Source organism: Labrus mixtus, chromosome 16, assembly GCF_963584025.1.
Source record: "Labrus mixtus chromosome 16, fLabMix1.1, whole genome shotgun sequence".
NCBI classification, from domain to species: domain Eukaryota; kingdom Metazoa; phylum Chordata; class Actinopteri; order Labriformes; family Labridae; genus Labrus; species Labrus mixtus.
The window spans coordinates 11,988,830-12,016,795 of NC_083627.1; the positions used below are offsets into that span (position 1 = coordinate 11,988,830).

A 27,966-nucleotide genomic window follows, 5' to 3' on the forward strand; every position below is an offset into this window, starting at 1 on the left:
TCTTCTTCCAGTCAGAGAGGTGAGTTAACGCGAAGGTTATTTTACATGAGGGAGGAACTGTTTGGGACCAACCCACTGCCGTGACAATAACTGAGAAGCACAGACAAGGCTTTTTGTTTAATAGCTGCAAGGTAGCTGGGCTTATTCTTCTTCCAAACATTACAGGGTAAGTAGAGGACATTTCCTTTATTTAAAGGCTGTCTTTTTGTACCTTCATGTTAATGTGTACGAGAGGAGGTCCAAATGTCTCATATGCTTATTCGTAATTCCTAACTAAGACAAGCAATAAGTAAAGAGAATGGCATTCACTGACATTATTTGACTGTTTTACTAGCAAAGTTGTATTACCAGGAGGGTGAACTGAACATATAAGGGTTCCTTGTAGTTTTGGTGCATTACATCTTTACTATAAATGAGTCAGGGGTTCAATTATTCTGAACTGCTTAATTGAGCTGTTAGGTGTGTGTGTGTGTGTGTGTGTGTGTGTGTGTGTGTGTGTGTGTGTGTGTCTTGTTCAAGGACAATTTGGGCTGTAGAGTCAATTAACTCGGAATGATGGTTTCATATTTTTTTTTTTTTAAAAGAGCTCTTAGTTGTGGTGGCAGCAAACATTTTCTTGTTGTCTTGTTAGTGTGAATTTCTAAAAGACATTTACATCTCAGGGTGATGAAGTGTTGTGTTCAGCACTGATTTGATAATGCAGGAACGTCAGTCCTAGAATGTCCTTCATGCGTTGGGAGCAATCAATGGAAGAACTGAATAAAGACTACCTGTGATGCACCACTGAAAATGAACTCTGCCTCTCTGCGAAATGTGGGACCATAAATGGGTATTGTAAGCCAATAATGAACACGTTCAAACTAAAGCGTGTGAATGTGCGCTGCACCAATCTGTACTTGAAGAATGCAGTTTTAGGCAATCAATGATTTCTGTTTGGCTGATAGTTGCACTATAGTTGTATGAGGTGTAACATGTCAAGACTTAAAATAAATGTTTGCATATAAACCTTACTGTTGGCGATATAAAGCTATTTTCTGATTACCTGAGTGAGTCAAGAGAAGAGACAACCAAGGAAATGCAGTATGGCTGAACAAGTTTAGATCCATCTGCATAATCCAGTCCTCTGTGAGTGCCACCAGGTCCTGCACAATCGATAGGACCAGTTTCCAATGTGTGCTTTGTATGAGCTTGTTCCCATTACTGCTGGCCTGCATGGCACTCTGCCGTAAAGGGTCATATCAGATGAGCTATTGCATCATAGTTGCTGACCATGTGTGTCTGCATATGTGTGTGACCTGCTTGTCTATATATAATGTAGTTTTTATTGATTGTTGTTTGTGTACAATACAAAGCAGCAGAGCAACGTAGCATGTAAATAGAAAGACACAAACATGTGCACACACAGTTGAATGGGCACATCCATGCAGTCACAGCTCATTCAGTAGCCTGCAGTCTTTTGGCCCCGAGCCTATCACTAAAACAGGAATATATTTGCATTTGGCAATTTGAGATTTTGTGATTGACACTTAAACTTGAAGAGTTTTAGTCTATCAATACACATAAGAAACATGTTTTAGCAGCGAGGTTGTGTGTTGTAGAGGTGTTCCCATTTCTTTTGTTCCTGTTACCTGTTCTGATTCCTAGACTTCAGTATTGGCTGATAACAGTTTCCCATTATATACCAGTGTGTTGGAAAATTTGGACATCATTATCGTTTTTTGAACGGCTGTGTATTAGTAAGCCTTCGTGGTATTGGATGACTTGTGTCATTGTAACCTTAAAGAAGCTGAGCACCTAAGAAATAAGATTACCTAAAGCTATCGTCAGCCAAGCTAATGACCTCTTCTAACAACATGTATTTACAGAAGATCAATGGAAAAACAATGATTTTTTAAACTGCTTTATTTTACATGTAACTATAGCATTTATAATCGGTACTGCAGTCCAAATTCATAACATTGTAGAGCTCTGTTGCACGGGTTGCCATGTCGTGCACAAGCTTCAGTGTTTAGCCAGCTCTGCACAGGTCTTGAAACCTTTCTGCGCTCTAACCTCTCTCCAGTTTTCAAAAGAATATTCAATATATATCCTAGTTCCCCACCTAGTTCCTGTTGTGGAGCTTATTAGAATAAAGCCAAATGCTTTTTTTTTAAAGTGGGATAGAATGAGTTATATCTGAATCAATTTGCTTGCCCGCTTTCATCAACGCAACACCTGTTGGTTTGCTGTTTGTCTGGCAAACTAAGGGGCAACCAGAACAGCCATGTGGCACTGCCTTAACACTGCCTCCCTTCTCTGGATAAACAATAACAAACCATTCCACACTGGAATCAAAGCTCAGTCGGAGGACATACTGGCGGCTGCACTGTTGACAAAGAAGCCAGCACTACAACATGGCATGTTTCCTTAATGATATAGTAAGGTCATTTTATGATTTAAATCAGTAGATAACTTAGAGTACATATTTGTCCTTCAGCTGTTTTAATTATCTGATTTTTTGCCTTTTTTTTTTTCTAATATTGGTCATATCAGTATCTGAAAAACGTGTTCCCTTGTCTCAGATGTCGGTCGTCTCACAACCAGCGGGTCAAGGTTTGATTCTCAACTCCTGCAGCCACATGTCAAAATGTCCTAGAGCAAGACATTAAACTATCAGCGGTGTGTGAATGTGTATGAATGGGATTAGTTAGTACTGATGGACATTTTACTGAGCGTCCTCTGCCATCAGAGTGTGAATGTGGTGTGAGTGGGTAGGTGTGACCTGTGGTGTGAAAAGCCCTTATAGTAGTCAGAAGACTAGAAAGTCCATTTAACTCAGATATATAGTTGGTTCTCTTGTAACTTATTTTTACTGCAACCCATTTTTACTCTCTCAACTGTGTATTGTCAAGAGTTGGGATTTTGGAATAATAATAATAATAATAATAATAACAATAATAATAATAATAACAATAATAATAATAATAATAATAATAATAATAACTTATACTTTATTGATCCCGCGAGGGGAAATTCGTTTTTTTGGTGGTTCAGGATGTCAGCGGGCAGGATGCAGCTCCTACTCTCAATGAACCCCATATTGCTGTTGCTGCTCGCCAGCGGCGAAGTGAATGTGGGTGAAAGGGATAGTACTGACAATTAGTGAATGTGACATGTAATGTGCTTTGGTCAGAAGACTAGAAAAGCACGATACAAGTCCATTCACCTTTATTGTACCACCACACTAAGGTCCATTGTAACGTACTGGACTTTCCTGCAGGCAGCATGTTACAAACTGAAAACACTAAGTACCGCCTTTCAACCCTAAAGTCCAGTTCGTTTGACTAATGTTCTCTGATCCGTACTCAAGCACGGTACACTTCCTTGGCACTGGCACACTTGGAAGTTGTGTTCCGGCACTGTACAGTTCATTCACGAGCACAAGCACGGGTACTCAACGTGGACATCCTTCCATTATTGATTCTGGAGCGTTAAATGACTCAAAATAAGTCACAAAGTCAGTAAGGTAGCGGCCATATTCTCTGTGTTGTTCTCTGATCTGCGGACGTCTTATCCTCTTGTCTTGTAAAATAAGTACGCTTCATGATCACGTAAAGCCATGCATGTGTTGTATTACGATGTTATAAGAGGTTACCGTGCACAGGCCCGGTTATTCAATCAGGCTTAAGCGGGAACGGACCAAATGCTCCTAGTATGAGTGCGCCCTTAAAAACATGAGGGTTTATCCAACCGACCAAGGCAAATGCGATAACAGAGACATCCGCTGAAGTGGTACGCATCCTAACAAAGCACAAGAAGCCTTTCACCAGCGGTAGGATGGTTAAGGAAAAATGACAGCAGCGGACATTACGGAGCATAAAAGAAAGACTTTAATAATGCATGCTATTACTGACGTACGGTTTGGTGCTTACATGGAGGCCCAGAGAGTGTCTGTGTTTTGTAAGATTTGGGTAATGATATTTGACATGCACAAGGAGTCGCTTGATTCAGTGAGTTCATTTGTGTAGAAATATCAAACTACCAAACTTAAGGGATGTTATGCAAGAAGCTCTCGGCGCAACAAAGGTTAGAGACCCCTGTCCCCTCTTCTTCTTCTTCTTCTTCTTCAAATACCCTTAAAAAGAATTCTAGTCAGTTTTGCTTTTTTTATCATTGTTCAGTACATTTAAACACAAAGTCTGTCATTCTTTTTAGAATATAACTCGCAGGGTTTCTCATAAAATGTGTTTTCTCAGTATCGAAAATATAGTAAAAGGGGCTAAAGGCAACCCACCACAGAAACACTGGATAACATTCAAATGGTAAATTGACATGTATAGCGCTTTTTTAATCTTCCAACAACTCAAAAATGCTTTCACACCACATGTCACATTCACCCATTCAAACTACATGACTACATGTCAATTCAGAGACGCTGGGGCGAGGACTATAGCCTCTGTGCTTGGGCCGTGCGACATAACTGCTAGGCGCTCCACTACCTGTCACAAAATTCAAACAACATTCACACACTGATGGCAGAGGCTGTTACTAAAAGTGTTCAACTGCTGATTTGAGGTTAAGTGTCTTGTGGCCCGTAGGACTTGCGGACTCAAATCCCTAACCTTCAAGTTGAAAGACAACCAATTCTACCACTGGGTCACATCTGCCCCATATAATGAGCTATTGACGACTTCCTAAAGGTGAACTTAGTGAATTGCTTGGCCTTTGCATTGATGGCAGACATTGTTGTACCTCCCTATGTTTTAAAGAAGCAGGTGGAAATAAGTTAGTTACCCAGAACAGCTGTTTGTCAGATCACCGGATGGCAAAACACATTATTAAAGCTACTTCCTGTACTCTGGAAAGACCTATTGATCCATATTCTGTAGAGTACAATAATATCAGCTTGGAGCAACATGTGACACAACAACCTCCTGCCTGAGTGTGTGATTGTATTTTTCCAGTCACATCTTTTTCCTTTTTTCGATGATGCTCTGACAAAAAAAAAAAAATAGACTCCCACTTTTGTGATTTCTGTCATTCCCTGCCCGAGCATCACTTTCATTTCATTGTAAGCCTGTGGCCAGGTGTACCATGCATCTGTCTCATGCATCATTGGCTCATTGTGTGTGTGCTTGTACAGTATGTGTGTTTCTTGACTGATTGATTCATCCATACCTGTCACATGCTATATTACCCAGGGAAACAGATGTTGGAGAATAACGATGGTTGTGTGTGTGCTTGTATGCTTGACACACACTTCATGGACCAGCTGACAGTGGTTGAACAAGAACAAAGGCATGTTGAGTGATGGCTTTTGGCATCACTAGTGGCTCACTAATGAACACCTACACTTATCAGTTAACGCCATTGATAGGTTGTCATCACATATGTTGGGAGGAACATTATAGAACAACAATAAGGAAATTTACACCAGAAATGGCAAGAGGAAGAAAGACAGTGAGTCTGCATTTGCATGTAATTGAATTGAATTCATGGTATAGTTTAGCATGGCATAGAGACATGACAGAAAGATTAGGAGGAAACACAGTGTGACAAAATTAAATGCCGCAGTGTTTTAGTTGGCACTGGCGTCGTACAGCTAAAATGTCCTGACTCAATTCTGAGTGGGTTTCCTCTGAGTGCTCTTTCTTCCTGTGAATATGAGTGTGAAAGCGTTGGACTATATTCTGCATGTGTCAGACTGCCAACCTGTCAGGGTTCTCCCTAGCTCAGTGCATGATAGGATAGACTCCTGTCTCAGCTGAGTAGTATTTAAAAGTGGTGTATAAGAATGGGTATGACTGAATGGTATTGTGGCTTTAATATATTCCAAATGCATAGAAGTCTGTAGGTTATAAGGGAGCAAGAAATGTCATTGCCTTGCGACAGTGCAAAGCAACTCTATACTGGGGGTTTCTCTGAGGTAGCTTGTCTTAGTTTTTCTTGAATGTCACAGTGGCAGACTTTGTTGTTTCAATTTGGCTGTCAGCATTAACTGCTTAATCATAATTAATTTAGGTATGAAATTAATACATTCATCTTTTTAATGATGATTATTAAACATGCTATTTTGTCCTTTAAGGCACATCGTAGATAAGCCACAGTTTTTGTGTCTCCCTGTAGTCACAGTGATAGAAAAGAACGGCACTGCTGCATCTTTGAATGACTCATTATATTTAAAAAAAAAAAACCTCCTAAACAGCTCAGTTTGCGAGTCAAAAGTAATATCCACCTTATGGTATCAAACATTTAACTTTTTTCCCGTTGGCCAACAGACAGTTTTTCTTTAGTTTAGTGGTATTCAGGTGCATTGGGCTACTTGAGGTCCAGTGTTTTTGCAATGCCAAGAAGTCCTGTTTTTCTCCATCACATTTGACATAAATACCTGCATATATCGTACCAAAACATCTTTAAACAGTAGTCTAACAAGATGTCTACGGGAGGACAGAGAGTAAACCTGCCCTGGCCCCATGGTTCTGTACAGTTACAAAGTTTGGAAAAGAATGGTCATGCATATATAGGTACATTCTTAGAACAGTATAAGTAGTTTTGCAGTGTTTCACATTGTTTGGACAGTTTTGGAAAGGGTCCGGATGTGCTGTGCTTTAAAATGTGAAAACTGTGACGTATGATGTTTGGGGTTTTGTTTGAAATCAACCTTTTCTGTCTTTAAGGTTTGAGGAGGCAGGTTATCAGCTGTGGTTCAGTGGTAGAGTCGGTGGTTTCTCAAAACGAAAGGTCGGGGATGGATCCCCAGCTCCACATGTTGATGTTGATTTGCTTTTATGTGTCGTATTTTATGTTTATTCATATATTTTATTTTTAATTCTTATTGGTGTGCATTGGTCTCTAAATGATTTTATCAATGATTTTATAAACTACTTTTCGCCAATAACTTTTCTGCACTCTTGTTAAGCACTTTGAACTGCAATTTAATTTGTCTGAAAGGTGCTGTATAAATAAAGTTTGATTGATTGATTGATTGATTGATGTGTCCCAATTGGGCAAGACACATAACTCGTAGTTGCTCACGGTTCTTTGTCGGTGGCGTGTGAATGTGTACAAATAATGGATTAATTAATACTAATGGACACTTTACAAAGCAGCCTCTGCCATCAGTATGTGAATAGGTAGAGGGAACCTGCCATGTAAAAAGTGCTAAGAGTAGTTGGAAGACTAGAAAAGCGCTGTACATGCACAATTCCATTTACCATTTATCTAAAAAAGTGTTAATTTGAGAGGTAAATAAGCCGACTGAATAATGCTCATTTACAATAAAATTGTCTTTCCACTACTATTATGCTATCTTTTAAGGCCATTTACAAATATTTCATGTAGACTGTGAGGTATTTCACTGCATATGAACCAGTCATATTTGGTGTTTAATTGAACCAAAAAGGACACATTGTAGCTTCTTACACAGTTTTTCATTGTTCATGTTTAGAACACAGCGATGAGAGGATACCTTTAAGTACGGGAGCAGAGGTAAGCGCTGCAGGCACCTCTTTTTGTCTGAAGTGGGGTACACATGTACAGTATATGTATGCTGTCTGCACGTCTTTATCCATATTGGTTTAACTTCTTTCTTAGTGAATTTTGAGTTAAAAGAAGTGCAAAAACTATTGCAATTTCTTCCTGTCTCTCCTCCACCACGTTTGTTTACGTCAAGTTTGACCACAAGAAATATCCAAATTTCCATCTTTGAGCGTCAGGACTCTTAATGTTGGAGAATGGAATCTGGTAGTATGTGGAGACAAACGATGACCAAAACAGCACACTGACACACTAAAGGAACAAAACTGATTAATCTATGATTACTTTGTCATCATGTGTGGGGTGCCATGCTTTTATGCTACATTCTACAAGCTTCACATTGAATACACTACACAATAAACATAGAACTACTGTATTGGTTTGCATGTGTGTGTGCCTTTAGGACATGGGTAAATGTGTTTTTATCTGGACACACCTGAGCCTTACAACAGAACAGCTCTCCACCAGTGCCGTGTCATTTACACAAGTGTCTTTTTGTGCATCTGATCATGTGTTTGTGTTTGTGTGCTGGAACCTAATCATGTATGAGAACTGAGTATGAAGGTGTCGCAGGAATATTATTAGCCACATTTGACAATGCTGTGCAGTTGGATTCAGCACGGACCGAAACAAAAGGTGTCAATCAGAGCACTCAGACATGAGTCACCCAGACTTCAGTTAGTGTGTATTAATAGTGGCAATAAATACTGGGGTGAATTAATGACATTTTGGAGATGTGGGAGATAGAGGTTAGCTTTGAGTCTGACTCATAAGGGGACACGCACACAGCCGTTTTGTTCCCTGTGTTTCTCCCCAGGCCGCTTGGCTTAAATTAGAGTTGAACTGCACAGAGGTGAGCTGTGTTTCTGTAGCAATGCATCTTTCTTACTCCAGTCACCAGGTGGAACATCTTTTAGATTAGATATTTTTGCTTCATGTTGCTTGCCCAAGTTTGACCACTTAATCATTTGCACCGGACAAACACAACCCCTGATGCTGCTTCATAACATCACACAGAAGATAACATTGCTCACTTAATTTACTACCATCAACTTAAGCCTGACCAGTACTCAGTTTGATGTCCTCTTTGCTTTGTCCGGCTTGGCCAAACGCAACACCAAGATTTCTTGGATAGAAACCAACCACACCTACGTTCTGTCTCTGCTGCGTTGTGCTTGTCTGTCTGAACCCGCTGTGGCAGTTTTAATTTAGCAACAACAGATTTGTTAAATAAATGGCAAACAAAATGCTTGAATCTGCCATTTGTGATGCAATTTAAGGATGTCACAAAGGATGTCTCTGCAGATTTTTGCAGCAAAATTGGTATGTTTTGTTTTTTGGGCTATATATGTGCACATACAGTACAGTGTAGGGATGTGTGAGTTACAAGAAAACTGTATGTGAGTAGTGGTGGGCGATATAACGATCTTAGATCGTGAAGGATTTTAACATGCTGACGATCTGCCAAAGCAGGGAGATCGTAGAACCGGACTAATGTGTTTATTCATTCATCATGCTGCAGTTTATGCTCCGACGCAGATGCGTGTCGGAGCACGCCCCTCTTGCTCCGCAGCGGTGAAAACGAAAACGAAACTTAAAACTGAAGTCCGCAAAAACAACTCCATCCCGGTTTTATGCAACTGTTCTGATATTTTTCCAAACCGACACGGCGTGCTCAACAGTTAACTTATCTGCATAGTTTGCACAGCTAAGTTTACATCTCAGATAGCGACACAAGAAACCGTTTAACGGAGAGACGTTAACAGTCTGCAGAGAGTCAGACTGTCAGTGAGTGGAGATATAACCCCGGTGTTTAAAATATTGCTGTCGGTGTTTTCTGCTCTCTCTCAGTTTTTAAAAGTTACTATCAAGCTTCTCCACCCGAAGCTCACCTTTGTGATAACTGAATTTATAGGGATTACACTAAACAACGTTACAAAGCAGCAGGCAGGTGAGAGTGAGTAACCATGGTGACTGTCTGTCAATCAACCATGTCCCGCCCCCTCTATGAATTAAACTCTTCTGTCAGTAAAACTTACTTTGATGGGTTCTGTCACAGAATGAACACATTCTGTATTATGTTTGATTATATATAAACCAAACTAAAGTTAGTCCAATGATGTCATAAAAAAACAACAAATGTTGAACTGGTCAGTAACTTACAAATTTGTCTAAAGATCAGTATGAAAAAAATCGTGATAAAATCGTGATCGGGATTTTGCCCCAAAAAAAATTGTGATATGATATTTTTCCCATATCGCCCACCTCTATGTGTGAGGTCTTGTTATCAGTCAGGGGAAGTTTAAGAAAGGCTACAAGTTTGTTTTTGGTCAATGTAAAGCAGTATAAAAATGTAATTGTGTAAATGTTTTAATTAAAACCTCAACATCGAGCACATATAATAGTCAGCCAATGAATCAGGTCCTGTTGGCAGAGGGACTGCTTCTATTGACCAAAAGACTGAACCGCTGCTGAATGGCTGTTAGTATTTATCATTGACATATCAATAGGGCTGCAACTAATAATCATTTTATTAATATTCGATTCATCGGCTGATTACTTTTTTCTTCATGAATCGACAGATCAGATGTATTTCTTATTTCCATCCCTTTATTCAAAAACAGAACACAGTTGTAGCTTCAATGTCCCTGAGCTATTAGAAAAATGTGAAATTAAAATAATAAAAAAAAACTAAATGGCAAACTAAATGTTGACAGGCTCTGCTTGTATCTTAATTTACATATATAAGACACACAGCAGGAAACATATCATGGATTTTAAATGTCCGACAGCCACTAACGTTTTAATCCAACATCTCTTCATCATGGAACAATGGTCATTGATGAACATTTCATTTTTTATTCATCATTAAGTTATTAACATGATTATAATAAGATAAAGTCAGACTCAAAGCTGATCGTCTGCTCTTACTGACATTGTTTCCTTTGTTCTAGATCCTTGATTGTGTTGTTCTTACTCTCTGATGTCCGTCGCTTTGGATGAAAGCGTCTGCTAAGTGAATTGTAGAATTGTAGAAAGTACATTTTATTCATACAGCACATTTAAAAACAACTTCAGCTGACCAAGTGACTAACATCACTACGCTTAACAGTCCGTGTTTGACGTAAAACTCCACGCCACGCTCAGTGACGTAATAATTGCCCAAAACAATGAATCAATAATGACGTTTGTTGCCTTTTTAATAATCCAATTTTATCAATGTGTTGTCACCGCCCTACATGTTACAACTGATCATCTATTAAGATTTCTAAACTTCATTATTTATCTCTCTCTCTCCCCTCCTTTCTCTCTTGCTTATTCTCTAATACACACACACACACACACACACACACGCACACACACGCGCACACACACACACACACACACACACACACACACACACACACACACACACACACACACACACACACACACACTTGACAGAGTAGGCCTGGAGTTTGACCGGTACCCTATTGATTGCTCTCCCTTTTGCTGTAGGAGTCCATTGTACTTTTTCCACTCTCACAAAGGTTATTGCCATCACAAACACACATGTCCCCGTACACACAAACACATAAAGGAATTCAAACTACAAGGATATAAAGTGTTATTCTGTCTGTCCCATTAGGAATGCCTCTGACTCAACTAGGCTGTTTTAAGTTTTTTACATTGACATTGGTCATGTCCACGTTATTTGGGTTGCTCCCTGCAGATTGGTAGCGATGGGACCGATCAGATCTTATATCCGCATCGGGTCCAATATTGAATCAATTTTCGTTTCGGATATCGGACTGACAGCGCTGATCCGCATCACTGATCAATGATGTTTGGGCACTTTAAACATTCTCAGATCGGAAGTGAAAAAAAAGTGGATCGGTTCATCTCTAGAGAATGGAACAAGAATTCCCCAGGAAAACTTATAAACCGCCATGGAGTACTTTTTGACCTGTCACAGAACGGAAACAGAAGTGTGAATAATGAAATAAATGATGGTTAAGTTCCCTTTAGCTGCTTCAATTTCAGTGTACTCACTTACAAAAAAGTACAAGTTTATGTCATGGACTAAATATCTACATGGACAAAGTCTCAGTGAAGTTACTCATTATTTCTTAAGGGCTGTTTTAGAAGCCCACCAGTGGCGGTTGCCATATTAGAAAGCTGACTCTATCAAACTATAGTTCAGCCTAACAACAGGCAAAGAGCTGGAACTGAGGCTGGCCTTAAACCTCCTGACAAACATTTACAACCCGGTCAGATTGACCACGTCTCTAATTATGCATAACTTGTATCCTTCAAAAAAATCTAACCGGGTGAGTTATGCAAAACAATCAGCCCACATATTGTGTGTTCCGATAAACATTGACCAATCAGACCTCAAAGTAATTTTTTTATACCTGGCTGTAAATGTTATTTCCGCTGTCAAAATGGACATTACAATATGGGGTGTGTATAGGACTTTCAGGTATTTTGGATCAAGACTGAAGCACACACTCGAGGAACTGCAGTTTTTTGCACTTCTACATTGGCTTCATTTTTTTTTAACACGGGAGGTTGGGGAGTCTTGCAATGATTGACCAAATCCAGAGAAAAACTAATTTCTAACTATTGCATTCAGTGTTTCACTGGTTTTCATTACCATGTCGATTTTTATCAAAGGAGATGACCTCTAGGGACAATCTGTCTCCGGTCACAACTTAGGAAAAAGAATCAAGCTGAAGTCTTAGAAACTGAGAAACTGAAACTTTAAGTTTTGCAACAAAAACACAACCTTTTTTTTTACGTGGTTTTGCGGCAAAGATGGCCTGCACTATATCTGGGAATTATTATGAGGATATTGCAGTGATTGTGCCAAGCAGACTTTATTTCCATCCATTAGTCATTGACACTAAATATGAGCTGGTTATGAAGGTTATATGACGTACTTTGTGCATTATATCACAGTCATAGGGATGTTCCTATAGGCGTCTAGTTTGAAAGTTGAAAAACACAAATTTAAAATTGACTAGTCAACTAGTCTAAACATTTAGACAAAATTCAAAATTGTGCGCAGCTTATTTTACACGGCAGGATCACAGCATTTGGGCGAAGCAATGTTAAATAGGTTTGCAGAGTGTGGCTAATGTTAGCAGTGCTTGTGCCATGAACCTTCGGTCCTCCTTGCAGGTTAAGCAACCTAAATACAACTTTATCTCCTTTTTCTAGATCAAAATACTGACAAAACGCTCCATGGTAAGCGATACCATTTGTCCAATTTGTGCTGATTTTACATCTGGGTTGTAGCCATTACAGGAACTACAGCCCCGGTTAGTGGCTGGCAGATGCATAAGAGCTTAGACACAACAATTGACCAACATGGTGGGCTTGACCTAATAAAAGTATTAATAATAGTTCAACCTACTAGTAATTATCGACTAGTGAGGGTGACAACATTTAATTGTTAAATCTTGATATATTTTCCAATTAAAGGTTGCCTATGGAATAGTTATAGTCATTTGCATATAGGGCAGAGTTGTGTATGGTTTGTGTAGGCTTACTAGAAAATAAAATAAAAATGACCTTTTTTGTGTCTCTGGTTCAACAGCTTCCTTGTAATGGCAAGAAACATAATCGTGATCATTTCTGTAATTTCTGAAATCACGTTTATTTAACACAATCACCTTCGCCCAAGCTTAGCTACACTACTGCATCAACATGGATTCAGTCAGTCACTGGATTTAACTCAGATCATTAAAACGGTGAGAGCAAGATGGCAACATTCAGGTTGAAATGAAATAGCAACGTTATCGGAAGACAGAATTTACAAAAAAATAACATTACATGATACTTTACTCATAGAAAATGTTTGTGTTCATTTTTGTCTTGCATCCAGAAATTGTTTCATGTCTGCTGTTCAGTGAATTGTCTTTGTGTGATTTTTTGACAGATGACTGCTGTGTGCGACTGCCCTGCCTTTTTGTTATGTTTCTGCTAAAATACAGCAGAGACTGTTGTTTTCCTGATTGGTGTTCAGATGCCAAACAGTAGACAAAGTACTTAAGACAAAATTAAAGTGCCTTGACTGTGAGAAAACTGTCATCGAAGTGCAAGCTTTATTTGTGCCGACTCTTACTTGCATACATGTTGAAATAGTTTATCCAATCAGCTAGATTATCGTCAAGCTAGGCCTGACACATACTCACAGTGTCTCATGCAATTACAACTCAGATTAGATTTTGTGTTTACTATCAGTCCGACAGCTGGGATGAAGATGCGTTACAGCCCCTTCAGACTCAACGAGCAACATGTCTTTCTCTTTTAAACGCCTGTTGGTACAATTTTCTTCAAGCTCTGCTTATCTGCCTGCAGCCTCCCATCGTTCTCAGTACTTCTTCCTCACCCTTTCACTCCTTGTCTCTTTCCCTGTTTGTCTATTTGTCTTGTCCTGAAAAGGTGTGAATCCAGATTGAGTCACCCTCCAACACCCAATTTTTCTTCATGCACAATCTCTTCTCATCTCTTGCCCTTCTCCTCCTTTGTCATATATTTTCTGCGTCAGTGCATTAGTGTCTACATGTGAATCTCCGAGTTTTTGTGTATGCTTTGTCCTGGTTGTCCCTGCGTGGTTGAAGCTGGCATGTTTGTGTGTGTTTATATATGATTGTGTTTGGGCCTTTCCTGGACGTGAACAGACTGTCAAAGACGTCTCTATGCACAACAACAACATGTTGCCAGGCTAATTGATCCCATTTGGTTAGCAGGGCTGGAATTAAAGCATTCAGGAAAAAAAAAGATATTCATTCTGGTAGTGACATTCATTTAACTTGTAATCAAGAATTAAAATAGATTTCATCTAGAATTTGATCAGTTGTCAAGCTGTTAAAACCTAATCAAAGCCAAAACATTGATTGGTGATTTACAAAAGATAATTATTTTTTCTTTATTTCCTCCTTTTCTCTGTGGAAAATTCAGAAAGATCATTTAACAATCCTCGGGCACAGGGTTTGGCATATTGATGACTTTTGATGCCATTGTCATTTAAAATCAACCCCCGAGCACTCTACCATCCTAACACTGTGATGTTCTGAGTTTTGGAGTTTATATTTAACTTCTTTTTTTGTCTGTGAATCATTATCAGGAGCTTTTGCTTTATTGCTACAGGTGGCTGAAAAGGTTTTGCACTGAAGTATGAGTTATCTCACAAAAGGTGAAGTTATCAATCGGCAGTGTAGTGTTCATCCATTTCAACGTAGCCAAAAGTGGCTGGTCCTTTTTTTTATCTCTTGATGTTGAAATAGCTTCTAGCATCTGGTGGTTTGTACTTGAGAAACTGCATGTTCAAATTCTGCACTTTCCATGAATCTCTTAATTCTATACAACTCTGTGCGCTGTGTGCCTCTTCTCTGAGAAGGGGTTGAGAGTTGAGGAGAAAGGGAGAGTTGGTGAGTTTCCTTCTGCTGTAGTCTCTGTTTCGGTTCAGAGGTAGAACACTTGTGGGACAGACCCAGTCTAGGACAATAGTCTTGAGTTAAAATATATGTAAAAATAGAACGAGATCTCTTTATAAGAAAGGGATTTTCATGAAGTGTTAATATTCGGCTATTGACGTGCGCTTATGGCCTGGATGAGGATTCCCTATTGGTGGATACTGTTAACAATAGCTTAAGTTTGACTCTATCGATTGGTAGAGTCTGCTGTGCTGATCAGGACTGTTTTTTACCCATATGTTGCAATTCTTGCTTTCAGAGCACCATGAGGTTTATGTCCTGATTCTTAATCCTTAGGGCTCTAACTGGATGGTTGTTGAGCAGCTATATGTTATCACAACCGAAGACCTTTCCAACCATTTAAAAAATTGTGAATGCAAAGCTAGGCTAAATGAAACATTTCTCCAAAGTCCACAAGGGACGCCATTTGGCCCAGCAGTTACTATACGTACAGAGGCTTAAGTCCTCGAAGCGGACGGCCTTGGGTTAGATTCTGTCCCTCACTCTGACCCAGCGTCCATATTTTTTTGCATTAACATGCCTGACTTTTCTTTTTTGTGTTTTTTGAAACAAGCACATCTGTATGTACATTCACATACAGTATGCATGTTTTTTTTATTAAAATCAACTTTTCCAAGGCAGGCAAAAGAAGAAAATGGTAAAGCAGCCAGTTAATCAGTAATTCTCCAAGGTCTTGAAGTTCATGCTCTAAAGGGCACAAAACCAAAGAAAATGAATCAGCAGGGGTTATCCCCAGATGTCCTCCAGGGAATATTGTTGCACAATAAATGTCTCCTCAGTAAGATGAGCCTGCAAAGACTATAGAGCGAGTATAGCTGGAAGCCAGCCCTTGTCTGGAAACCATAGCAAAAATGTGCCAATTTATGTTGCCATGTCCAGTGTTTATTGTGATTCTTCTGGATGGGTAAAGTTTTCAAAGTGTTTGCACGCCTGGCTTGTCACGCCTCTCCCTGTCCTCCAGAGAAAACTCTATTATCCGCTACATTTGCTTTTCTAACAGGGGGATGAATCTCATCTTCTTCAGTCACAGGTATAAGAACATTGCAGGTGTGTGTGTGTGTGTGTGTGTGTGTGTGTGTGTGTGTGTGTGTGTGTGTGGTACAGGAGAGTATGGGCACAAACCCACTCACTGCTTTTGCCACGTTTGTAGTTTGCAAATACAGAAGGTGATTTACAGAGGGACCTGAATGGAAACTGTCAATGATTTAGAGAAAGTTAAACTTGTTTTCTGTTTGCTGCTTAAGGAATAGAATTAATTACACATTTAAGTAAGACTTTTCGATTTAGTAACTATAAACCTCTTCAGTCAGTGGTCTCGAATAATTGTATATCTGAGAGATTAAAAAAAAAAAGTGGCCAAGAGCTACTTCTCACATACATGTATCAGATGTCAATACCCAAAGCTTACAGAGCACAGAGAGTCTCTGTGCCACTGTGTGAGCACCAAACAGTTGGAACATCAGCAATAACAAACATTATTTTGGATTTACTTTAATGGTCCCTAAATAACGTTTCAGCCACTGTGGCTATCGCTCCCTCCTCAGAATTTGGCACTTTGTTAGGATAGCTTAGTTGGCCTTCTTAATCTGTAGGGTGAATATAAATTGTTGTTGTTTTTTAACAAAGTTACCTTGGGCTTAAAGGTGCACTATGTAGTTTTGGTAGTGAAATGTGAAAGTTGGAGAAGTGAAACAATTCTATGCTATATTTTCTGAACTAAATACACACACTTTATTCAAAGGGAAAAAATGGGTCCCTGGAACACTGTTTGGAGCTAAAGAGCTAGCAGGAGAGTTACGGTGTCACTATTGAGGGCCCTCTCAATAACTGTAAAACAGTTTTACGGGGACCAAATTTTCCTCTGAGGACAGTTTGTGTATGGAGTTATGAACATGAACCACAGAATCTGTGAATTTCTCCAACTTTCACATTTCTCTACCAAAACTCCACAGTTCACCTTTAAGTACGGTAGAGTTCTGTAATGCTTCTTTTGCTGACTGGATATTGGTACCACAGATGAGGCACACACACTTTCCCTTCACATTCATGATAATAAACCTCGCTCTCCCACTCCCCAAGAAAATGTTATGTTTTCTGCTTGTTCTTGGCATGGCCATCTTTGTTATTCGTTATTAATTATGGCTAAAGAGGCTAGCTAACAGCACTAAACATACTAACATGGAGGGTGTTGCTACATTGCTGTGATTGGCAAACGTGACGTGAGCATCACCTTTTTTATTGACAGCTGATGTCTTTTCTATTTTTTTGTATTGGAGGGGTGGGACGTCACATTTTTTGGTTGAATAGAAGTGGGGAGGGCCTTCCAAGGTGCGTTTATTGTTATCAGATTTTTTTTGTACACAGTCTGTGAACCTCTTCTCCACACGGCTCCCAAAACATCTGTCTGCATCCATCCTGCAGCCGTTAACCTTGTGAAAGTTTGTGTGCGTGCCAGATGTGCGATGGCCATTCAGGCTGGAAAGGCACTGCTCGCATCGTTGATATATTTGGTTTACGTTTATTTGTACCTGCCATTTGTGATAGCCTGGCATCATTTGGGTAAAAGTGAGATGTATGAAGGTCATGGCAGTGACCTGCTGTAGAATATCAAAACACTTTCATTAAAGAAACAGTTTAAGCCCTGTCCTCAGTCAGGAGGTTTATAGATCAATGCTCAGTCTGAGCTTTGATTGGCTCTGTAGCTGTCCTTCTACACTCATACTTCTTCCTGTGAATCCAAAAACATCTGTTTCCCATCTGAAGGGATCCATTTCTGTGACTGCGCAATTTAAAAACAGCATTTTACGGAAATGGAACACTAACACTTTCCATCTTATGGTTGACTCATGCTGGGTTCTGTTATTCACAAGTGAAATTGGTGGCATTTCTCCGGAAGTAATTGAAAAAGTTCAAGATGACAAGTAAATAAAAGTGTATGACTATTTGAATGCACCATCCAGTTTAAAGACACTTTTTTCCCCCTTTCTTTTCTTTATGAACAGCACTCTTTCTTTTGTCTTGAGCAACTGCAGGGTGGCTCTCTGAGCAGAGAACTTTCATTTTAGTGTCTTGACTTGATAAGATCACAGGTGACCTTTTCACAACATGTTAATACTGGATTGGCCTGTCTCCACTTATTCCTCTTCCTCTAAGCTCTTGGCTTTCCTTCAGTGCGCCCCAGTTGTCAGGGGAATACAAAGTCTAAAATATTGTTGCACTTTGCGGTGACTTGGGGTTTTGTTGCATCTTTCTAGATGACTCACCCGCCCATAAAGCGAGGGAGGTGATGATATTTCAGCCTTTAAACTGCCCCCACAATCCCTTTGCAATTATGAAGAGGATTTGTGTCCGCTTGACACAGCTGTGTCGGCTGTGTCCAGGTGACAAAGTGTGAAAGAGGTCAGACAGGACTATGACTCAGGGATGGCGTCATTAAGGCAGTGCAGTGGTCCTCAGACATGTGATGTGATGTGTGGAGCCAGGTTAATGGGCCATTTTACTGTCTGTGCAGAAATGATGCTATCATCAGTGGTTGTACTTTCAGAAGTGGCACAAAGTTATAGTGGAGTAACAATGACTCCAGTCATTATGAAAATGGAAAGACCTATTGCGCGTTGACATTTATTCCATTGCATTTGTGATCTTATAGATATTAGAGATGCACTGATTGCAATTTCTTTGGCCAATTCCAAATTGAGAATCTTCAAAAGTGCACCAGGTCACAGGACCATCTCATTCTCATGTTAAGTGAAACCTGCTTCACTCTCTTCAGCTGCATTCTCTCAGACTCCTGAATGAATTTTGAATTACCCATCTCGGCAAAGACCATCCTGGAAGACACTCAGCACGCTCTGCATGCAGAGTTTAGACTGCTGCCGACAGGGAGGAGGTTTACTCATGTTAGGAGGGACACATCAAACAAATATCTGAGGTTCTTTGTCCCATCAGCAGTTGGGTTTTTAAATAAGCTGTATAGGCATTCTTGCCTGTACACTTATACTATGGACTGTTGGTCTTTGTGTCCCTTATCTCACTCTCAAGTTAAACTTTTAAATCATTCCCTGGTGGATGAATGGATGAGGTTGTATTATTTAAGTATCCCACAGTAATCAAATGATGAGACAGAAGCTGCTTACAGGTTAAGATTACAGAACAGCTTCATGACGAAGATTTGACATTCACCTTTGTACTTTCACATTGCATCAGGAATGGCATAAGATTGGTTTCCCAGTGTGTGGTTTCACTTTTCTGTATGGCGTTGCTGAGAAGGAAGAGGCTCAGGGTGTAAACACACAGTGGAAACTTCACATACACACTTAGACATGCACACACACACACACACACACACAGCTCTGTTCCACATTGCCACTGTTTCCCCCTCTTTCTGTCTCTATTACTTCCTTTAATGGCGGATCAGAGGCGGAACGCCTTTGCCCCACCGCCTCTGTGCATTACCTATTGCAGACCAGGTGTAACGGGGGCATAAATATCCTGCCTTGAACTGGCAGTCTGTAAGTGCCAAGAAAGTGAGATGGATAGGGCAACTGTGAATCAGAGTTAGAGTGGGTGGCTTGTCTTTAGGTTGGCTATAAAAAAAAAGTGTATTCAAGTGCAGTCCATATAACATTTACCAAGTAAACATGCTTTATAATGCCTTACATTGAACACACTATAACATTTGCTATGTTATAATTTCATATAAGTTCCTCCTGAATGGACAACATGCTCTAGTGCTTTGTAAATATAGTCTCTAATTGAGTCAATTTTGTCTTATAATGATAAGGTTAGTGAATGTAGAGAGTCTCTTAGCATTTGTGTCAAATTAGTAATGAATGAAAAATTGATTCCAGGAAGGAAATTAATTAGAAAGACAAATAGTGCATAGGTGTTTGGCTCTGTTTAGAGTTTAGAGGAAGTGTCTCTCGAGTATAGATTAAAAGTTGTGTTAAAAACACTGTAGCAAAAACAGCTACTGTTGAATTATTGCTACAGTGTAAATGTGTGTGAATGTTTCATTCTGCATATATTTGAGATAAAAAGACAGATACATGACGATGCAGCTCTCCTGTGTTTCTCCCTGCAGGTTATTCCATGTTTGCATCCATTCCCAGAGGCCTGTGCTGTTTCTACAACACAGGGGAAATGTTGCCATTGCTGTTGTTTGTCTAGCAGCTCCTCCAATTGTGTTAACCCTCTCTCTTTCTCTCTCTCTGTACACCCCCCCCCCCCCCCTCCTCCAAAAGAGGTGTAGCATCATGGGGAAACACAACAGCAAGCTGGCTCCAGAGGTCCTGGATGACCTGACCAAGAGTACAGAATTCAACGAGGCGGAGCTGAAGCAGTGGTACAAAGGCTTCCTGAAAGACTGTCCCTCTGGCATCCTCAACCTGGAGGAGTTCCAGCAGCTCTACGTTAAGGTGAGAGCAGAAGAGGTGGATAAGACGACAGGTATAGCAGAGGAAATTAAACAGTTAAATTACAGTTATATTAGGGCTGGTGCGTTTACAAATGGGAAACATATTTTTTTAGTTAGCCTAAATACTGCCAGTAATGACCTTATAGAATATTCTAGAATTTCAAATGGTTCAGTGCACGACAGAGGATGACAGATTCTACTTGTTCTTACTTTTTATTTAGTATATTTTCATCAACTCTTAGGAGTGAGGAGAAAAGCTATGCCCGGCACTTAAGGAAATGACTCTGAGATGTGAATAACCTATACAGTAGTTTTAATTTTTTATAAAAGTTCATTGCATTGAGACAAAAGTTTCACATCATAAGAAAAGACTTAAATTGTAACCGGTCCTTTCCATAGCGTCTTTTAACCAGCCTCCAGTGGATAAAATCCCAGTTTCTTTAGTAACTCTTTATTGACAGGTCATAATTATTATAGGTACTCTAAAACACTTTCCTACATTGTTCATTGGCAATTAGATGGCAATGTTCATATTGCAGCCCTGTAATGGACTGCAATATGAACATTGCCAGTACAATGTGTGCACCCATTGGAATACATGCATAATTTATATGACCTTGTTTCTCATTTTTCACTCTCAGTTTTTCCCATATGGTGACGCTTCCAAATTCGCCCAGCATGCGTTTCGGACATTTGACAAGAACGGTGACGGGACCATCGACTTCAGAGAGTTTATCTGTGCCCTGTCCATCACCTCCAGGGGCAGCTTTGAGCAGAAACTTAACTGGGCCTTCAACATGTATGATCTGGATGGGGATGGAAAGATCACCCGCATGGAGATGCTGGAGATCATAGAGGTATGTGTTTTATTAAAGTTGTCGTGTAACTAGAAACAAATCCAACCGAACGTTACAAGAAAAAATCTAGCATTTTCCCTTTTCCCTCCTCTGTAGGCCATCTATAAGATGGTGGGAACTGTGATCATGATGCGAATGAATGAGGATGGGTTGACTCCGCAGCAGCGTGTGGACAAGATCTTCTCAAAGATGGACAAGGACCACAATGATGAGATCTCCCTGGAAGAGTTTAAAGAGGCCGCCAAGTCTGACCCCTCCATCGTCCTACTGCTGCAGTGTGACATGCAGAAGTAGAAAGAGGGTGGGTGCAGAAACTATTAGGGTAGAGAGGGAGGGGAGGAAGAGTTGAACTTGAGTAAGGGAAGGACGGAGGATGAGAGAACAGAAGGGCTGATGATGAAAGGGAGGGATGCAGTTTCGGGGGAAGAGGAGGAAGTAGGGAAGGTTTATTTCCTTTATTTGAAACAGTAAAATGGGATGAGGCATGATGGGAACACAGTTGATCCTATGGTTGATGCCATTTCTTTGCTCCATGCCCTCCCTCTTTGACGTTCCTATAGCTCTTTTGCTTCACTATAGCACTATAGAGTGTTTTTACTAATCCACTGAGAGAATAAAAAAATAGTGGAAATTCTGCCAGTTATTTTGGCACAGGCAGAATAGATATTATAGAGATGTACAGCTAAAGGAAATATGGATTTGAAATATGGATTTGTCAGCCCCACCTGGGCTGTGTGTCTAGATAGTAAGATTCAGAGACTCTGAAGTGCACAGGATCTTATTTGTAAAAGAGTGAATGGTGTCTAAACCATCCTATTTTTAGAGAGCTATGTAGAAGGATTGATAGCACTTGGTCCAAGTGGTGAGAGATGAAGAGAAAGCTCACAATATTCACGGGTAAATAAATATGACTACCAGCACCAGTTAAACTCACCATTTAAGATGTTGCAGGTTTTTAGTTGAATCTGTTCAATGGGAAAAGTCCAAAAACAACAGGTTACCGATTTGAATCAATGTCCAGTAGTAACCTGGCCAACAATCAGAAACATCACCGTTGACTTACCACTATGGATTAGAAAAAAGATGGTCAATATATATATATATATCATTTCAACACTTGAGATGAAGAGCTAAGCCAGCAGTTCCTCCTTGTTTCCAGACTTCCAGACGCTAAAACATGCTACTTTTCTCCAGCTTCATAAACTGATATGAGAGCGTTACTAAACTTTTCCCTTAATTTCTTACTGTACTGGAAATTCCGGCAACCAGTATATCAACTTTAAAACAGTAAGTAGTAAATATTGTGCACCACAGGTTGAAGAAAGGAATGGCATTAAACCAAACAAAGGGCCTGGTGTGTTTTCTACACGGTCCATCTAGAGCTACCAGAGAGTAGCAAATGCTGAAAGAGATTATTACATAAATGTACAAATCCATAAGCTGTGTGTGGTTGTTTATTGATGTCCATATTTTTCTGAGTATGAATGGGAAATGAATGTGAGACATTTTCCGAGCAAAGTACATTTTAATAACCCAGGCCAAACTAGATGTAACCGCGTATTTGTAAAGTGTGCAGTTACATTGTTACTTTCTCAACCATCTATTCCACAGTAAGTTTGAGGGCACTCAGAGAGAGCATTTGGGATACATTACAACACCTTGTGTCCATGCTCTAAGTGTGAGGCAGACAGGTGATGAATGTCTCAGACGGCTGCCTCCAGCGGCATGGTGAAGAATACTGATGAGCTGCTCAGTGACATCTGGCTGCACCTGAAGCTTTATCCCCACATGCTTAGAAATCAACATTTTATCCAAACAATTAAATGTTTATAATAAAATGTAATTCAAATAAGTCAGAATAAAGCTTTGTCCACCACATTTTCAAACCTCTGCTTTTTTAGCTGATGAACATGTTCCCCTCATGGCTCTCTTCCTTATTATCTATTCTTTTTATGAATGCCAGAAATCACCACATCAGCTTATTTTTTAATAAAACCATATATATATCCATTTACTGTCATAATTGTATCAACAAATTATTTTCCAAATAAACATTTTAGAAACAAGCATAATATACATATTGTTGTGCAAGTATCATATTTAAATCCTTTTTACTGACACTTTAAAACATTCACATCTTAAAACTATGCCTAATAAATAACGTTATAATCCAAAAAAGTATATTTCTATTGTTGGTACATGTTTGATAACCAGACATATGAAAAAAATAAAATTTGATGACCACAACAGTATTACAGTCATTGTCCTCAGCACCAAAATAAACAAATAAAATAAGCCCTGTCCTCATTAGAAAGCAAATCTGAATGAACTCTAGAAATCATATTGAAAGTCTAACATACATATATGAGCTATGCACAATTAGAAATCAGGAAACATACAGGACATTGTAAAATCGTCCACTTGAGCAGAGGAAGCCACTAGACCAGTGTGGAGTGGGGATAATCAGTAATTGCAGACCACATGGCAGAAACGGTATTTCTCAGAAAGGCCAACCCTGCCTCCGTGATTAATTTTTGTTTCACACTGAAGGCCGAAAGGCTCTCTTCTCTTCCTCTCCCACTGTCCTGCTCTCGGCCCCTTTTTCTCCTCTTCCATCCTAAATGTCAGAAAGGAAGTGCTTTGATAATAGGTGCAGGGAGAGGAACTTTGCTGAACTCAGCTCAGATCTAAAATCAATTTTAAAAAGAGCAAAAGGTTGACGAGGAAGCCTGGGTGGTGTGCTCATCTGCTTGTGAATATCAATCATGCATGTAATGCAACCTGAATCGTAATTTTCAGTAAGTCAGTCATTTCCAGCCTTTCCCTTCACAAATCCATGCATTCCATAGGATCAGCAAAGCAATTAAAATAAATCCTTTCCTTTGATGGATGCAGTGGCAGCTGGTGCATTATTCTGCAGGGGTTTTTATTTATTTAATTAAGATTTGTATAGGGACAAATGTGGAGCAAGTTAACTGCTGCCACACACTACAGCATTTTTAGCCTAAGCAAGTTTGCAATGCCCACCCCAAAGGAGGCTAACTCTCCCTCCCCCCTCATTTTTACAAATAGACCAGCATGTACATCTAAGTACGTTAGCTTGATGCCCGCACTTAATTGAAATTGATATTACCGGGCTGACTGAACCAGCATCGCGCTCACGATAATTATAAGTTGTGAAACAAACTTTTGTAGATAAGAATTTTAAGTGAAAGTGCTTTGTTTCTTAAAGGTAGTGTCGGTAGCATTGTTCGTTGCAGATTATAAACACAAAATTCAAACTGGGCCCCTCTAACTTGGCTAGTCACTACCAGAATTGCTAGATACATCTAGCTTGGCCTGATGACACACAGCAAGCTGCCTGAGAGTAGGCCTATTACATTTGATGTAATCGAAAAGGCTATTATTTAGCATGCTAGCACCGGCTAACTGCCTGTGTTTGGCACCTGCCTGTCCAACAGACAGCAAGGACAACTCTGCATCCGTGACTAAAAGCCAACCCAAGGTTCAACCTCATTTTGGAACGAGCTTTATCCACTATTCCGTGGTATGTATAGCGTCCAATCACTGAATTGTATACTTAACTCACCTGTGTGCTGTCATTGGCTTCTTGAAATCCACCCAATGCCCTCCTAGAAACCTCCTGAGTTGAAGTGGAGGAAGAGGACAGGGTCTCTGCAGACACAGTTCCCCACCATTTAATTTCTCTTAAATCTCAAAGGCCTTTTATTCTATTCCACGAGTCCCACATAAATGATTCCGTGTCCTCTTAGCCGACTGAAACAGATGTCACTGCACATCATTTTTGCTACTTCTCGTTAAACCAGTGAAAATGCTCCCCCCCCCCCTAAAGTGAAAGAACGAGCCTCCCTTGTTTGATAATGTAATGATAAAGCGACATGTATAATATGATACGACCGTAATCGTATTTATGAATATAAACAAATATACTATGTAAATGTAAATGTACCACTAGCTTAGACACACTTTCATAAGATGACTCAGCTACTGTGTGTGTGTGTGTGTGTGTGTGTGTGTGTGTGTGTGTGTGTGTGTGTGTGTGTGAGAGAGAGAGAGAGAGAGAGGATGCATGTGTGTGTTCTGTGTGAGAGGATGACGGAGTGAGCCAGAGTAGAAACTGTGAGTGCTTGTGAAAAAGCTCAGTGCGTGCTGTATATCCGGACACTTTTGCAAGTGTTTTGTACGTGTTTGTGTTACTGTGTTTTGTATTTGTATCATTTGTGTATCAAGAGATGCCTCAGTCTAGTTTAAGTTTGTACAAATGTTAGAGGTAACCCTCCCACCGAAGCACTGAGTATTATCACCCACACCTACACTTGCTTTCGTGGTCCGCTGGTGTACAGTAGCCGATGTACTGTCTCCAATATGGGATGTGCTGTTTTGTTTGCTGTAGCCTCTTGTTGCAGTTCTACAAATAATACTCACACATAGTGATTACTTCTGTAGGCCTCAGTCTCTGAAGTGGAGGTTGCTGACAGATTGTGGGCAGGAGAAGCCTGAGGTCTGAGGAGAGGGGTGTCAGTGATAATAACAAACAATAATAATAATAATCAAACTGTCCTGTGTCACAGTGTCACCCAGTGGTTGGAGGTATGAAGTCACACTACTGTACAGCTCTCCTTTGCTTATATAATGATTGTGCCTCAAGATCAAAACCAGAAATCTTATCTGATGTGAAGAACTCGATAATCTTGTTTTGGTCCTAAGAGTTTTCTGTTCCTGAAAATAAGAGCTGAAATCTGAAAGTGGAGTAAGATTCAGTAACTTTCAAAACATTTCAAATGAATATTTTCAGTAATGCTGAAAACAGAACTCAATGTTTTCACTTGTATTTGTTGTACAGCGAACTATTGGAATATTTTAACACATTTAAAGTCCAACATGTTTCTTCTACTGTATGGTAACAACGTGTAAAAATGAAGTTATGCCCAGCTATTGCTCTATACAGCCCCGTCTGGCGCTGTTTTCTTGCTCCACATGTATTTGTTAGCAGTGAGCCATGAGCCTCCAAAAGCAAACCTACTTCACTTTCAACACATTGGAGCATTTAGAAGCTAAAGAGTTACATATTTCTATTAAAACAACAAAAGTCAAATCCTTATTTTAGAATCTTATGAGCTTTAAAACCTAACAGTATGCAGGATTGAAAAATAATCTTTCTTAATTCTCCCTGTAAAAGTATGAAAAACTACGGAAGCCCTTAGTGGACATGCATCGATATCTATCATTTAACTGTTTTTCTGTGGTAACAAGTAACCTCGAGGAAAAAAATGAGTTATTTTGGACGACAGAAAAGCATTGTAGAGGGGTTTGTCAAGATATATTTATTAGATTGATTTTCTCCACTTGCAGATTGTTTTGCTCCTATTTCAGGGAAATCAGAAACACAAGATTAAGTTTGATAAAACCAGAATGAATGTCTTGTAAATTCTTTTGAGTGTATACTTAATCACCCCTAGAGCTCAGAGTATTCTGTTGCCTCATGTTACGACTAAATGTATTTTTTGTGACAGGCTTAATCATCCTTCTAAATGTAAAGCAGTGTGCAATTAAAAAGAAAAAAAACATTTTGACGACAAAAGATTGGCTCACAAAGTGGCTTCTCGGTGTGTTGGTCTTCACACTCCTCTGCTTATTAGATTTTTGTCCGTCCTAATTAGCGCAGGTTCAGAGCGAGGGGGCCGCTTCGGTTTTTTCGAAGATTGCAAACACACATTTTTATTATTTTTTTAACTGCTTTCTCACTGAATGTTTTTTCCCCATGCAGTTTACAATAAATAAATTACATTGGCAAAATAAATCATTTACTCTGTATAATTTCTGTGCCAAAGATGGAGTTATGTCATAGGAGAAAAGTGGGTTAGAAGTGCTATGGTTGAATCAGTTGAAGTTCAAAATAAAGAGATACTATGTTGATGTCATGTGATGCAGTTCATCAGCTGTCAGTCTTCAGAAAACTTTCGACAGACACATTGAGCTTTGTTACATGAATACCAACATAGATATTCTTTACTTTTTGAAGGGGATCATTTGTGCTCAGTGGTGCAATATAGTTCTATTCTTCAACATTTTTCTCTATGATGTTCATGTAAATGTCTACTGTCCCAGTTGATAATTTAGCTTTTTTTTTTGTTTTTTGATTTCAATATTAGGATCCTAGAACAAAGACAATGTAATTATTTTTGTTACATAGAATAAAATTAATTGATGTTCACAGAGCCTGTTGTTGTTGTCTTCTTGCCTTGGCCAATGTGTTTCCTCCAATAGCATCTTGACACACTGAAATGCATTCACACACACAAAACAGAGCGCCAAGAATATGAGTCACCGTCTATGATGTCACATTGCTGCAATGAGGTCACCGTTCATGCTGTTCTCATGGTTACCACGCTGAGGCCACCAGGCAGGGAGACAAGTGCATAAACATACACAAAAAAAACCTTTCACGCCTATGAAGCTAACCATATTCAGACAAAACACACACACACACACACACACACACACACACACCTCACTGTAAAGTGTAATGATTGCAGAAATTAATTTTGCTTCTGGTATCTGCAGTCTTCAATTTACTCAGCCCCACAGCAATGGAGAAAACGTGCCTTCAATAACTTGTCTTATGCAGATAAAGCTTTCACATAATTATGGACATACCATGAGAGCTGGAAAC

General features: G+C 39.6%; 1 protein-coding gene across 1 annotated transcript; it reads left to right on the plus strand.

Annotated features, from left to right (window-relative positions):
- LOC132991612 (visinin-like protein 1) lies at nt 1-27,514 on the plus strand. The gene is made up of 4 exons (XM_061060422.1): nt 1-166; nt 20,243-20,416; nt 21,057-21,272; nt 21,369-27,514. The coding sequence occupies exons 2-4, from the start codon at nt 20,255-20,257 to the stop codon at nt 21,564-21,566; spliced, it is 576 nt and encodes a 191-aa protein (XP_060916405.1). The 5' UTR covers nt 1-166; nt 20,243-20,254; the 3' UTR covers nt 21,567-27,514.
- Nucleotides 27,515-27,966: the final 452 nt, after the last annotated feature.